This window comes from Scleropages formosus, chromosome 2 (assembly GCF_900964775.1).
Source record: "Scleropages formosus chromosome 2, fSclFor1.1, whole genome shotgun sequence".
In the NCBI taxonomy this organism is placed as follows: Eukaryota; Metazoa; Chordata; class Actinopteri; order Osteoglossiformes; family Osteoglossidae; genus Scleropages; species Scleropages formosus.
The window spans coordinates 26,979,824-26,995,282 of record NC_041807.1 but is presented as its reverse complement, the minus strand read 5'-3'; the positions used below and the strand labels follow the sequence as shown (position 1 = coordinate 26,995,282).

At 42.8% G+C, this 15,459-nt stretch overlaps 2 protein-coding genes across 2 annotated transcripts in view; both read right to left on the bottom strand.

The window, feature by feature from the left end:
- Nucleotides 1-174: 174 nt before the first annotated feature.
- On the bottom strand, nt 175-5,503 carry irf10 (interferon regulatory factor 10). Its single transcript, XM_018756605.2, has 8 exons — nt 4,983-5,503; nt 4,166-4,349; nt 4,000-4,079; nt 3,314-3,434; nt 3,128-3,226; nt 2,460-2,846; nt 1,781-1,896; nt 175-705 (listed from the first exon to the last, which is right to left on the bottom strand). Exons 1-8 carry the CDS (start codon nt 5,160-5,162, stop codon nt 541-543), a joined length of 1,332 nt encoding a protein of 443 aa, XP_018612121.1. The 5' UTR covers nt 5,163-5,503; the 3' UTR covers nt 175-540.
- Nucleotides 5,504-13,153: 7,650 nt separating this feature from the next.
- Nucleotides 13,154-15,459, bottom strand: part of bmp7b (bone morphogenetic protein 7b) — a 28,887-nt gene continuing 26,581 nt past the window's right edge. The window contains exon 7 of the mRNA XM_018756572.2: nt 13,154-14,754. Coding sequence (XP_018612088.2) covers nt 14,605-14,754 — 150 coding nt within the window. The 3' untranslated portion in view covers nt 13,154-14,604. The remainder of the gene's footprint in view (nt 14,755-15,459) is intronic.

Below are 15,459 nucleotides of genomic sequence, written 5' to 3'. Positions count from 1 at the left end.
CAAATACAACTGGCTTCAGCCAAATCAATCTATTCACCGTCTTTAGCTTAGTAAAACCTGCTGAACAATATGATAATGCAATAAATAGTTACCAAAAACAACGATTCAAATTCCTTGATGGACAGAACGATACACACATACCAATTCCAGGGTGAATAGAGGAAAAACTTGCCTAAAATGCATCTGAAAAACACATCTGGTATTGCTTTACCGTTTATGTGATATATCAAAAAAAGTGGAGCAAATGAGGTATTTAAAGGTACCGCTTAAAAATATTTCTAGGTCAAAAAATGATACAAGAGACAAGAGAATAGATTCATGATTTCTGTATGTCGTACAGTGCATACGGATGCAGTCCTGAGAACATCATGTTTCACAAGGGGCTATAAAACTCAGCTCTTCTTTCCTTCCATTCGTGTCACCCTCAGTCTCCTCCTTCCCTCGTCCTCTTCGTGCGTCCTCCTTCCCTCCCTCCTCCAGCCCTGTCCCCTCAGTCGAAATCCAGGCGAAGCGGGCCGCACTCTCACACACCTCATCTTCCTAACTTGGTGCCAACGAATGGGTCTCCAGTATCATGGCGGAATCTGCCCAAGGAGATACGGGTGGCTGCCGCTGGCCCTGCCTTGGGTCTTGAAGCTGTGCCTTCATTTCCTCTGGACACCTCTGGATGGTCCTCAGCAGATTTTTGATGAACAAGGGTTTGATCTTTTCAACATGAAAATGTACGACAATGATCGTGAACTAGGAACATAATCCAAAGTGCAGATAAGCATTTCTGACCACTGTTCACTGAAACATCTACAATCATTATATGTTACTTCAATACTACAACCCCTTTCCTTGCATAGCACCTGTTTCATATTTCACATGGCATTTACACTATTCCAAAGAACAAGCACCGTAATAGCTTAATCAGTAAATACATTTTCATGCAGACATTTACAAAATGTAAAACAGGAAAATTTCTCCCACAATAATGGAACCCATTTATTTATTTTATCAGCTAACATAATATAAGAATTATGTGTCAAACAGATGCAAAGAAACAGATAAAAAAAAAGTCAGCAGGTTACTTATTCAGATGATACTTTTCTCCAAATTAACCTACAAGTTCACGCTGCTTAAAACCATTTGCCCCTTTATAAAGTAGGGTGACTTCTATTGGAGCAACTGAGAGAAAGAACCTTGTTCAAAGGTACTACAGCAGGAGATGAAATTTCATCCTGGGGCTTTTAAGTATAAGGTAACAGTTCTAACTGCTACACCTTCTGTCACCATTTAATAGAAGGGTGAGATGCAGAAAAGTACAACAGTGGTAGGAATGTCACATAAATTCACACACATATTGTCTGAAATCACTTGTCCCAAGCGGGGTTGCGGCGAGCTGGAGCTTAACCCGGCAACACAGGAGGGGTATTAAGGCTGGAGGGGGAGGGGACGCACCGAGGACAGGACGCCAGTCCGTCACAGGGCACCCCAAGCGGGACTTGAATCCCAGACCCACCACAGAGCAGGACACGGCCAAACCTGCCGCGCCACCGCAGCCCCCACAAAAATTCAATTAGATCATATTTTATTTATTTCCAGATATTCATATTGTACTTCTAGCAGGTGACAGAGAATGAAAGTATAGCCTCAAGATATATGAATGAGAACATTTTGCAGTGGAACTGGAAGGCATACTGGAGGGAGCGAAGGCCTCAGCAGAAGTTTCGGTCAGAAACAGAGGGCAGGCGGCACGTAATCTGTTTGTCCCTGAGAACTGCACCATGGCACTTACCTGTGCTGTGATAAGTTTCTTGTCTTTACTCTGGTCAGGCTCTGGGAACTCCTCTCCAAAGCACAGGTTAATCTCGAAATTCGGCCTGGGACCCCCCTGCAGGAACTGCTTCAACTCTATGAAAAGAACAGATGGAGGGGAATGTGGTGAGAGAGTGAGATGAGAAAAGGAGGAGGAGGAGGAGGTTGGAAGGGAGCTTGCTGTTCCACTTAAAATAAATCCATCATGAAGGTAACCCAAGATCTGCGATACTGTAGTTTCATCTACTAACACTGAACTATCGCAGTGGGCATGTCAGTGGATGACAGTACATAGAACAAGCCTCAAGTTCAGCATTGGTAAAGTGTCTGTGAGCAGTGTGTGTTTATGTCATCGCTTCCTAACAATTTTCTTGCCATTCACTTTTGCGCTCGATGCGTGAAGAACAAGGAGAAGCTCTAAGTGCAAATTACAAATGGGAAACAGCATCTCTTGCACTGTATTTCATCCAGTTTTTCTTCTCTTTCGAAATGCTGCAAACCTCTCAAAATAGAGCTTTTTTTTTTTCATTTTCTCAAAGCCCCAAATTCTTACAAATTAACTGACTGTCTCTGTGTTGTAATGTATCTCCTGCTAAAAGTTTATGGCACTTCCTCCATGTCCATTAACTCCAAAATCCATGAGCAATTTGGGTTCCTACCCTGGAAAAAGATGGACACATCCAGGAGCTTGCTGGTTTTCTCCCTTTCTAGCTTGTTGGGTCGGTCCCGGTGCTGGGCCAGCGGCCCGTTCCAGTATACACGGCCCTGACAGAAGCGTTTGATAAACAGCCCATCAGGGGCCACCCACACCACCACGCCGCGCTGCAGGTGGGCCAGCAGGCGAGCCATGGCCGCACACACGGATGCCGGCATATGGAAAGCCTCCACGGGTGGGAAGAAGACTTGCTCTATGGCACTCGGCCCATAGAGGTGCTCATCCTCTCCAAGTGCAGGACATTGCCGGATCCAGCAGCCCCCCGAGGTACTGGTGGTGAAGTCCTGGACCAGCTGACCCTGGTAGAACAGGCACACCTGTAGCCTGAAGTCTACAAAAAGAGAAAGCAAACAGTCTAGAGTCCCAGATATTCCACACAGAGCTGCCTTACTATTATATTTTTTCCACAGGAAAATATTCCGGAGACAACTAATCCCCATTAAAAATGTGAAAAATAAATAAAAGAAATATTTTTGAAAATGCTTTCGCCTGTACTTTAAAGACTGCAGAAATAAAGAAGACAATCTATTGAAAAGCCCTATGTCGGTAACTATCGAAAATGAGCTTCTGAGCAGCCACCGTGTTTGACCAGCATATGTGGAATGACAGTACCTGTTATGTGGAACGCTGCAGGATGGTCGATGGGCAAAAACGTGCTTACAGGAACTCCTGACATGGACAGCGAGTAGGAACTCAACCCGATACTGTGCTCTGAACAAAGATAACCACTGGTTGCTGGTTTTCTCCATATTATGGAAGCCAGGAGTATTTTTGTTCAAGTTATGACTGGACACTTACCTTTGTCAGCAAGAGTGCCCTGGGGGGGTGTTTGAATGTCCGTGCTGTAGGGATGCTCGTACAGACCACCTGAATCGGCTCTCTCTTTCCAGCCTCCATTTGCGTCAACTTTGGCCCCAAACTGTGTAAAAAGAAGACTCAGTGTGTAACAGCTCATCTTCACTCAGCTAAAGTCTGCCTTAATACCAAAACAGCTGTACAGGTGGTGTTAGAGGTTTAAGACATTTAAGCAATCGCCAGAATTTTCTTTGAAATTACTACTTCTAGGCAGGCAAAACAGTTGCTCCCAGAGAACTGCACTTTAATTAATTAAACTTAAACTTAATTTATCCAGTAGATGCTGCATAAAGCAGTAACACGTAGAACTAGAAATTAAATCAGGCACTTTGGGCAAAGACGCCTGACAGTTGTCCTGAGACCCAGCCATTCATTTTTATCCACTCTAGAGGAGACAGGCTTTAAGTGTATCACTCAAGAGTTTACATTCTACAGAACCGAGCCCCAATGAACCTCACGGAGTACTTTCTACACCTTTAAACTATACCACATGTTGGCAGTGGGCCTTGGAGGATTACCTACTGAGTCTACAAATAAATCTTTTTTGCTTGGTCTCATGAAGACACTACAGTCAGATTAAGATTTTTTAATAAAAAAAAACTCCAATTTAAAGTGTGATTAGGGCATACCTGCACATGGAGTTTTGAGGACTGTCCAGGTGGAGTGTCAAGCTGACCAGCAGAGAAGGTTTCAGGCCTCCCATGACCCTCTGAGAGAAGAGAATCACAAGATTTGTTATACAAAGTCTTTTGTTGCGTTTTATCTAATAAGGTGAGTTGTGAGCAGCCCTCGTACCCTTGCCTCCGTGGGACTGGATCCTGTAGACCTTATAAGGCTCACTGATGTCCAGCTGGTTCCGCTCCGGCACCTCCTGGAAGTCGCTGCTCTTGTTCAGAGCGCAGCGTAGTCGTGTTTTCCAGACAGACGGGTCAGCCCTGTCTTTCCCTTCGTGATACTTGCCCTTGTACACAGCCCAGGCCTGAGGGAAACAAGACAGTTCTTGCTCATTCTGGATAGTTCTGGAAAGACACTCCTCAGTAACGTTGCTCTGGCATACGTTCATCGATTTAAGGGAGCACAAATTATTTCAACTCCGCTCAATTCGGTTTATTTTTATAGAGTACTCTTCCGGGCAGGGTGACAGAGCGCCGAACAAAGTTCCAGAGAATGATACAATGATAAAGGCATTAATAGAGGATGTAAGTCCGGCAAACTATTGTTGGTGGCCTATACGCCACCTGGGGTCACTGACAGAACTAACTATACTAACTGATTCATTTTATTATTTAATTAATTTCATTCTCTTGAAGGCTCATAAGTGATACACTCGTGCATAGTCTTGTACAAGTATAATTTTGTCTTCAGGACGCTGGAAAGGATGCTTTTTTACATAGCAAATCTCCTACAAATAATTATCATTGGTAATTTTTGATTATGGATAATCAATAATAATTGCCACTGATAATTATTTGTAGGAGATTTGCAATGTAAAAAATGCAGAAACATACAAAAAAAAAAAAAACGCAAGGTTGAAGCTGAGGAGAAAAGTTTGTTAATACGACTCGAGCGATCAGCGCAGTCTCACAGCGCGCGCGCGCGCGCGCGGGCTCACCTTGAAGAGCGCGGCGTCCTCGCGCTGCCGGTAGTCCTGCTTGGCCGCGTGCTTCCACGGGATCCTGAAAAGGGTTTTCTCGGCATCGTGCCACGTCAAACCCGGGTACTGTCCGCTCTCGATCTGCAGGATGAGCCAGTCCCGCAGGCGCATCGCCCTGCTGCTGCTCTCCTGCATCATCCTCGTGGGGGCCCGCGCCCGCGACGAAGGCCAGGAAAGGAGCAGTCAGTTCCGGGAGGGATGTAGATGCGCGGCACGAGCGAGCTGTCAGCGGCGCTACAGCAGCAACAGGTCTCCCCGACAGTCAGTACCGAGGAGGAGCTCGACGGCTTCCTTGCTTTGGCCTGCAAAGGCGCAAGCTGCATAGGGCAGTGCTGTAAAGTTGTAGTGCAGCGGCCCCGGGCTCTCTCTCACACCCTCTCACACACACGCACACACACACACACACACACACACGACACGGAGGCACGCGGCGAGAAGTGAAAGTGAACGTGAGACACGCTCACACACTCCATTTCCTATTTCATACTCGTAAGTCGAGCAATTTATGAAGGGACAAACACGAAACGGATGTGCCCCGCGAGGGCTGCGCGAGTGCTGCCTGTCACAGGATATTCTTACGAATGTAGCGTAAATAACTCACAAATATATGACCATTAATACTCTAGAATGTCACGTACTCACTCCTGTGAACTAGCTTCTTGTCTGTGTCGAGGAACAGGGCGCAAAGAGGACGTCAGCCCACCTATTATTATTATTATTATCAATAATAATAAGAAGAATGGGTTTGTACAAGTGTGTGCTCAAATGAAATGTAATGCATTCTAATTTGAGGCCTACAAAATAATAAAATTACATAAGACAAGTCACTGTTTTTATTTGAATTTCCTTCTTTGTCTAGTGCTTTTTAATAAACTCCCTACTGAGTCATACTGTACGTTCTTTGAAGAGTTCTGCTAGTTCTCTTAGTGTGCAAATAATTTGGCAAAATGTCTCTTCTTGTATGGCCTTGTTCTTCTGCAAAGTTGCATTTACCTTTATTAATTTATTCATTGCACTTTCTCCAAAGCGACGTACATCTCAAAGAAAATACAAGGAGTAAGTTACAGGAGTAACGTAGTTTTACCTCATGTTAGAAGCGCTTCACATGTGTTTTGAAGAACTTTACTGTAGCAGTCGACGTGGAAGAGTGTGTAAGCCGCACAGGAATCCAGTGGATTCCTTTATATTTTCCTGGAAGAGTACAGTAAATAAATTATTTCATTTTTTGAGACAAATCATTTTAAAGCTGTTTGCTTTTATAGTATTCCTGAATCCTCAAATCGTATGAAATATTGGTATTAATGTTTTAGTCAAGCAAAATAAAAGTTTCACAAGTATGTAAAACGGCTATTTTGCACGGAAATCATGGTCTTCAGCAAACGCGGCTGCAGTTTAATTTTGGCTCATCCTTCGCGGACGTTTACAAGCTGCCTTTTCAGGTAGATAGCACTAGGCCTCAGGCAGCACACATCATAAATTCCATTTATTGTTTCTTACATCACTAACATGAGGTCACTGAACATTATGAACACTGAGAAAAACAAAACCACATAAAATGTTAAAGAATTTCTCGATGTTTAAGCTTAAGTGAAATTAATGAAGTAACTCAGTGTTTTTATAGTGAATACATCTGAATACACGATTTACTCAAGTATTTAAATATTCATCCATCATCGAGAAGCACTTGTCTAAGATAGGGTCTTGGTGGTTCGGACCCTATCCTGGAAGCATGGAGCAAGAAACAGAGCACACCTGTGGTGGGATGTTAGTCCATTGCAGGGCAAACACACACACACACACACACACACACACACACACACACACACACACACAGCTGGCAATTTAGAGCTTTTCCTGATACTCAGGTCTTTGGACTGTGGGAAGACAGCAGAGCACCCAGAGGAAACACATAAACGTGTGGAGCACACGCAAACTTGTTGAGCGAGATTCCAACCCATGTCCAAGCCCATAGCTCAGGAACTGTGAAGTAGCAGCACTACCTGTTGTGCATCTCCATAGATCTCCATTCAGTGCTAGCTATCACAGAACTGTAATGGTACCCCGAGTTGGGGAATCACACTGTAGCAAGGAATACTATTATATGTCACGTAGAGGGAATAAAAATTATCTGAAATGGAGACATATTCAGATTTGCTCCTCTTTAAATTAAAAAAAAGCAGACAAAGTGATACAGAAAATACTAAATTACATACAGTCCTTTAAGATTATATTTTTAAGCTTGGCAGAAGGTAGGCATTTCATGCACATTCTTTAGATACTTTATTTTATTTTATTTTATTTTATTTAAACTACTTTTCCTAGACCATGCAAAACCCTTATAGCACAGTTTTTTTGTTGATAATAATCTGACTGAGGAGTCCAGTTTCGACACAAAATAAATCCTGTGACACTGCCAGAATCAAGGAGAATGGCGTTCACTTGCGGCATCTGTGAGCTCTTCTCCATTTTCAGGAGAATCCCAGATCTTCTGGGAGAGGTGGGATGTCTCATGATGCTTGCCTTAACCACCACACTGGAGTCCCTGAACACTCTTTTGTTTTGTTTAACACATAGAAGCGGCTGGATCACGACCAGTCAATACTACTTGAGCAACACAGGCGCAGTGGTAACAGAATAGACACTTTAACTCTGAGTCACGATCGCCCTGATTCTCATGGTAACTGCTGCAACCTCAGTAAGAGACATGCAGTATGGTGAGCTGATCAGTTTGTAGGATCTCAGTGTGTCTGACTCAAAACTGGAGCTCTGTATCTGTGTCAGTGTAGATCGTACAAGAGGACCATACACAACAACCAGTGTTTAAAATGTAAGTGAGAAAGAACGAACTGCACAACTGAGATTTGTCTGTTCTGGGCATGTCTGTAAGACAGAAAGACTTCAGGTTTCTTTTCTGATCAGGACTTGTCTCCTACAACTTAATTTGTCATCTTCTGGACGGTCTCCACACTTTTTCAGTATAGTGACAGCTTTACAACTGAATGTATTACTGGATTTTAGCTGGTTGAAATACCGGTGGATATTATAAATAGCATAGAAAACATTTTTTAAGGTATATTTGTGGGGAAGTAGTCAGAAGAAACATGCCAAGAAAAAAATGGAGGATAAGAGTAGCCTTTTTGTTGCTTAGCAGATTGCAACAAACCTGCAGGCTCAGGTGAAAATCAGGCTAATTGAAATTTATTCTGAAACCTGCAACTACTGCACTAAGGTTTGTGATAGTGAGCTATGGATTAGAGTATAGCGAATTAAACCCCTGAGAGAAAAGGTAAAATCTTATTAATATATTATTATGCTTCATTTTCTCAGATAATAAGGATTACCCCGATGTCAGCACTGACATTAGTGCACCTGAGGGTTATTTCAGTCTAATAAGGATTTCCATAAGATGTAAAATATTCATTCATTCATTGATTCGTTCATTACAAAGTACAGATGCTCCTCGAATTACGTTTTTTCAACTTCACGATGGTGAGCTGGCAATAGACATTCAGTAGAAACCATACTTCAAATTTTGATTTTTTTCCAAGACAAGCGATATTCGGTGTGATACTCACTCAATCGCGATGCTGGGCAGTGACAGCGATCCGCATCTCCCAGCCTGCCACACGGTCGCTGTGCTGATACCCCCTGTATCTACATTGTGTTTTGTGCGTCCATAATGTCACAGAAACGCCCATTTGTGTCTCCTGCTACTGGTGGGAAGAAGAAGAGGAGGACAATTACTGTTGAGGAGAAACTCAAGATAATTGCCCAGCATGAAGGCAGCAAGCCCGTAATGGCCATCGCACATATGCTAGTCTACAATGTTCGGTAGGTTAGGTGTATTAAATGCATTTTTGGCTTACGATATTTTTAACTTATGATGGGTTTCACAGAACGTAAGTCGGGGACCACCTGTATATAATTCTGTATATAATTTTGTACCAAATGTTTGTACCCCCCATAAGGTTGTAAAGGGGAAAACATTCAAAAGAGAAAATTTTGAAACACGTGCTGGTCTCGGGCACATGCAGTGCCGCAAAGACCCCAGTCTCTTTTAAACGCTCTCTCCTGGCCAGCCCAGCATGGTGAGTCAGGTCAGGCTGCCAATGCAACCCGAGCTGCACGTAGTGTCTTCGCTGCCAAAAGTCGGGGATTTCCTGTTGGGGGAGACACTGGAAAAATTGTATCTTGGTGATGACCTTTCAGGAACCAAAAAAAAAAAAAAATCTGGCACACCACCCCCTCCAGCCTGTTGCCTAAGCCCCTCTCAAGGTCATTCTGATCCCACCCACAGTGTAAAGGAGAACACAATGATCAAGTTCTTCTAAGTAAACGCTTTTTACATTTTAATTTTCCAAATATACTGGCATGTTTCACTTATTTGGTATACATTGATTATTTTTGTATATTTCATTTTAGATTTAATGCATGTTACACAGCATGTTTGATAGAAAAAATATAAAAGAATATTAGCTGGTAGAAAGGCAAAATAATGACTTTCCATTCATTTTCTTTAAGACATCAGTGTTTACCAGGTTAGCTCTGTCTGTTTTGTGAATCACTTCAGCACTTTCAGTGCAAAGGGGAAATACCAGCAGGTTGATTTTATCTATGCATCTTGATACTTGGGGATTTTGCATGAGTTTCGGTACTCAGCTTTCCATCACACATGCAAACACAAGCACTCATGCACACACAAGTCATCATACAGCATCCATCCTGTTTATTCACTCATGTCGCTACTAAATGAAACACAGCACACACAAAGCCCAAAACTGAAAGTATGGACCAGACACACATACACATACTTTGACACACAAAGAAAAGTTAGCAGCAAAGCTGGCAACTGTTAATAACAAAAATAATTGTTTTTCAGAGTGTTCTGTTTTGCTTTTTGAAATCAATATTAAGGATACTTATTAATACTTATTTAATAGTTCAGACATAATAAACTACTTCATTTGGTTCTGTACATCCCAAGAATAATTAAGAAGTTATAAAGTAAATACTTGGTTTTTCTTGTTAAAAAAAGACAGTCTATCCTCAGAGAGCAGCATCTTGTGTTTGCAGCTGTTGCCATGACAGCCCCCACCCCCAGTTTTTCAGGCCCTGATCTTCTGTACTGCCACTCTGGTATGGACTAGCAACCCATACAGGGTGTACCCCACCTAGCCTAGTGCTATGGATCTGGGATAGGCTCCAGACTGCCGTAACCCTGCCTTAGGACAAGCACATATCGATAGTGAGTAAGTGAGTGAGTGTTCTGTATTGCAGCGCGTTAATGTTCGGTAAAGCTGCAACCCAAACACATCCTGGTTGTAAGGTATCAGGACAGAGGGAATTGACCGGGGGATAGGTTTTCAAACACAGAGCTATTTCTGGAGTATTTTAATGGTATAATGGTTTTTGGTAACAAGTGAAATGTATTTAATGTGAAAATTAAGCCTGGGATATGAACAGGGGATATGATCCTTAAGTAAAGGATCCTGAACTAACTACTTCAGTATGGATTAATGTATTGCAACACCAATGCTGCTTAGGCGGTTACCGATATTCTATATTTTATCCTTGATTAAAATAATCTATATTAACATCGTAGTCATTCTCAAAGTCTTTAAAAAGCTTTATGATTTTTTTGTATACAGGAAAAATAAAGAACAAATTGAATAGAGGGAGTCCCTTTTCCACTCAGCCATTCAACTAACTTACATGGTGTCTGCTTCACCCACCAAACCCCCAGCCTCAACAGCCCAACAGACATGCAAAATGATTTTTCTATGTACAGTTTACCACTATACCAGGAAAAATCCCTAGGGGAAATAATAACAGAAGTGGTTATAGAAGGCATAAAGTAGTAGGTAAGCAGAGTCGGGCTGTCAGGGAACCTAGGTCTGAATAAGCATGCTGTTGCATCAGCTCCTGAAGACTTTCTTGACATATCGGTTAGGAGGAGGATATAAAACACAACCTTTAGCATGAGGAAGATGAATGATTGTCTGCTTTTAGCAAGGGAATGGAGCTGTGTGCCACATATTAACCTTGAGCCGAATTACCACATCATTAACCCTGTCGACCCTTGACCTGCAGATCAAGTGTTTGACAGAGAGCAGGGTTTCCTGGGCACTTCTAGAGGGGCTCTTTTCAGCAGACTGGAAGTCTGGGCCATGCTCCGGCCACTCTCAGCCAAGCACACGTTTACGCCACAACAACACATGTTCCGTGTTTTCGAGTCTGCGGGTGGCACGGCTCGCTAATCCAAAGCAGCCTGCAATAAACAGGATGTTATAGAGGAGGTTAGAACATGCCTGGACAGAGGATTGTAGCAACCCCCCCACTGGCAAACTTGCTTCAAGGTGGTGTTTTACACATTTTCCCCTCATTAGTCTCTATCCCGTAGCCCTCTGCAAACTCCAGCGTGCTCTTCCACCAATTATGCTCACCTCTTTCAGGTCACTGTCGATTTGTAGAACCGGCCCATCACTTAATATTCTGTCTTGGACGTTGAGCTCACTTTCAACTGACTGCCTTTCAGAAACATTTGGACACCCCCTCCCCCAACTCCTCAGACCCTCTGTTGTCCCTTCACCCCATCTATCAGGTCTCCCTTGTCCTGGCTGTTGGATTGAGGGGCGATATCATTTCTCGCTCTCTAAAGAAGGCAGTTCAATTCTTTCTGTCTGGAACACAAGCGGCACCTGCTTCCGTAATCTTACTGTACTTGAAACATCTGCTCCCAAAACAGCTGTCTGGATAACATACACATACCTCAGTGATGTGAGGTGTTTTCTATCTCGTTGTTTCTTTCTCTCCAATCCTTTGCTGTTTCTCGCAATCCTCTCCCTTACTTTCAAAGAAATTAAAAATGAGGACATCTAGGGGATTTACTGGCTTGTGTGGCTCAATGGCTTTGAAGAACTGAGCAGTGTGGGACAGAGACACCCCCAAAGCACTATGTGATGTATGTTGTATTTCTGTGGAAGACTCTGGTTACCAACAGAACATGATCTGTCCCTACAGAGCAGCAAGGGTGCTAAGCTCCTCCAACTCTAGCCACTTGCTAGTCCCCCATACAAGGGGTTCTAGACATGGTTAAATGAACTCCTTCTGTTCCTCAGAACTACTGAATCTTTTCATATCTTTCTGGCCCATTTCTCTTGTGAGATCCTAATACCTTTCTAAGTTAGACCTTCATCACCTACTTTTTAAACCGACCATCCATTGTCAACAACCACTTGTCCTTAGCCTTACCTGGCAACACAGGCACAAGGTCAAAAGAGGAGGGGACACATACAAGACAGGACGCCAATCCATCACAAGGCACCTCAAGCAGGGTTCGAACCCCAGACTAGCAACACAGCAGACACAGTCCAAACACACCATGCCACACCACCCTTTTACCAACCTCTTTTCTTTAATATATGCCACCTCTATAGGTAACTACTACAGTGTGTGTGTGCTGTGACAAAGACGGTATCATGGAAATTAACTGTGCTTCAATAATGCTGCGTGGGGGGCAGTGGCGGTGGCACAGCAGGTTTGACCGGGTCCTGCTCTCCAGTGTGTCTGAGGCTTGAGTCCCAGATTGGCATCCCATTGGCATCCCATCCTGGGTGTGTCCCCTCCCCCTCCAGCCTTACGGCCCGTGTTGTCGGGTTAGGCTCCGGTTCATTGCAACCTCTGTTTGGGACAAGTGGTTTCAGACTGTGTGTGTGTGTAATCCTGTGTATGTATCTAAGCCCACTTTCTGTTTTGAAATGCATCTTTGTTTAGATGGAGTTGTAGATGTTTTCGGAGAAAAGCGTCTGCCAAATACATACTGTAAATGTAAATGTATGCACTGAAGAAAGGGTGACGCTCCACTTCAATGTCCAGTGAGTAAATGAGCTAAGTGTGCAGTTCTCTCCCTACCTAGCTTTTGCCAACAGTAAAACAAACAAAGCAGAAATTGGGAGGTTACTGTCAGATTAAAACCACTTGTATCACTGTGCTGCCTCCACACACTTTTTCATGGGAATTAAAGAAAAAAGAAAAAAAAAAAAAGATTCCAAAAACAAAATAATGTTTCATCCTTATTTATTGTACAGGTTTTGTATGAAAACATTTTAAGAGGAAACAATGGTGTTTGGAATGTGACTCTTCTCACATGGTTTCAATAAATATTTTTCATAAATAGGAAAGGTAGCTTCTTTACAGGAGGAAATACAGAAAAATATCCTGCAATGGCCTGACATAGGAAGCATGGACACCATTTTGTTTCTCCTCACCTGCTGTGTGTATTTTCGGTTAAAAACATTATCTGGGCATCAGTGAGTTTAATTATGAAAACCGATGCATTATGAAAAATACGTACAAAATGACTGAGCAGTCATTTTGAAATTCTTTCTTTGTCATTTATGACATAAACCCTGACTTTATGCTTGACCACTATGAGCTTTGAAACAAACTCCGATATTGAAAAAGCCCCCAAAAAGTGTACAGCGCCTTCGCTGAAATCAAAACCAATAATGAATTTGTTTGCTCACAGGTTGTTGAGTCTCACGACACCAGGTGGCAAGATACATACAAAGCACATCATGTCCCAGAACGACCTTCCAATACAGACACAGGTTTGGTGTAATGACAGCACTACTGCACTGGATAGTAGTAATAACAATAATAATAAAAATAATAATAACAATAATAATATCCAGTAGAGTAAAGGGGGTGATAAATTCCAATCATGTCCAGACCTAGAAATAAATACAATTTTCTCAGTATTTTAAAACTATTTACAAAATATTGTACAAAGAATGAATCTATCACTCTACCATTCTTTTAGCCTGGCCTTATGTTCACTAACTCTAAGCAAAAGAAAACCATCAGAGTGGATATGCAAAGCTAGAAAAATACAAAGATAAACGTTCGCTGGCTGTGAGTCAACATACAATCATCGGTGAACACGTCTCATACACAGTAGAAAGCACAGGGAGAATGTGTCTGCACTTCAGTCTCTTCTGAGCCAGGGGGCGCTGCAACATGTTTCGAGTTATGTGTATCGCCAGGATGGAAGTTTGCATAGGTTCAAACAAAGAAAAGAGAAAAGAAGCCAAGCGTACAGGTTCGCGGCATTGCTGCTGATGGACCACCACCCGCTCCTCTGGCGGCAAGCGGCTCTACTGAGAGTCTCGGCATCACAAAGCCTTACATGCTCTCTGCAACCTCTCAGAGTCTTCTATGTGGGCATTTTCTGATTTTAATGGGCCTCTTTCCTACAGTTCCTACAGTAGGTGCTTCGCGTGATGTTTTTTTAGCAACACAGAAGCCCATATGGTGGCAAATGGAACCCTCGGGAAACCACTGTCAAGGCATCACAATATCTGTCAAGGCATCACGATCTCAGAAGGAGGTTCTTTACAAGAAATGTGTCCATCTGTGGTGATCGGCAGTTTGGGTAGATTGGATGGAGCATTGGGTGGAAAGTCTATGGCCTATGGGAGAGCGATTTGTAACATGCGAAGCACCTATTCCCTTTACCTTCCTCCCAGTCCCAAGAGGTGTGATGCGTGTGTGTGTGTGTGCGTGTCCTGGGAGGTCGACGTTAATGGCAGCCGCAGGCCCTCACAACCATGTTGCGGTACTTCTTCAGGATGACGTTGGAGCTGTCGTCAAAGTAGAGAACTGAAATGGCGTGGAGCTGTGTGGGAGCACAGCAAGGCTTGGGCACGGTGTCTGGGTTGATAAAGTGGACCTACGAAGAAAAATTTGTGAGAAACAAGAATTAAAAATTCTAATAATGATAAGAGGCCTACTGACCAAACACAGAAGGGATTTTTTTTATTACATGCATACACATGAAGTGAGTGAGTGAATCAGTGGGTACTGGAAAGGTAGAGAAATTTCAAAAATAAACATCGTATAAGTGGATGAAGTGTGTACCACGTCTTGCATCTGTTAAGCAAACTGTCTACCAATGTAACAAATATTATAACTTAAAACATTCCAGTGGGTCCTCTTTCTGCTGATTCAGATTTTTTGATGTCCCTCCTACAAATAATGTCCTTTTTTGCAACAATTATCCAACTTCTTTTTTTTTCTGACAGATGGTTGAAAAATCCAGAGCGCAATCAAGAGCGTATGACGACAACCAAGGCACAGTCGGGGCGGCGCGAACACCAACAACAGCTCCTCAGTTCTCTTTGCAAACATTATTGCCTTTGGGATTTTTGTCCCATTTGCTCATGTTTTGAGCTTGATTTTTTGTAGCAATCAGCATTGAAGAGGAGGAGCCAATGTAGGTCACGTTATTTTTTCACTAAAATGCACTTTTTGGCAGAACAGTTTGAAGTGAGGCTATTAACTTTATTTGTTACATTAGTGAATCATTTACATAGTACAGAAACAAAAAGAAGCAATATAGTTCAATGACATACATGGTCACCTACCATATATTATA

Bases quoted from the DNA above. Each gene is read 5' to 3' on its own strand.
- irf10 (XM_018756605.2), bottom strand. From the start codon at position 5,162: ATGATGCAGGAGAGCAGCAGCAGGGCGATGCGCCTGCGGGACTGGCTC. The intron at 4,350-4,982 runs GTGAGCCCGCGC...TGTTTCCCTCAG, and splicing joins AGGACGCCGCGCTCTTCAAG to GCCTGGGCTGTGTACAAGGG. The intron at 3,227-3,313 runs GTAAGTGTCCAG...ATCTTTGTTCAG, and splicing joins GGGCACTCTTGCTGACAAAG to AGCACAGTATCGGGTTGAGT.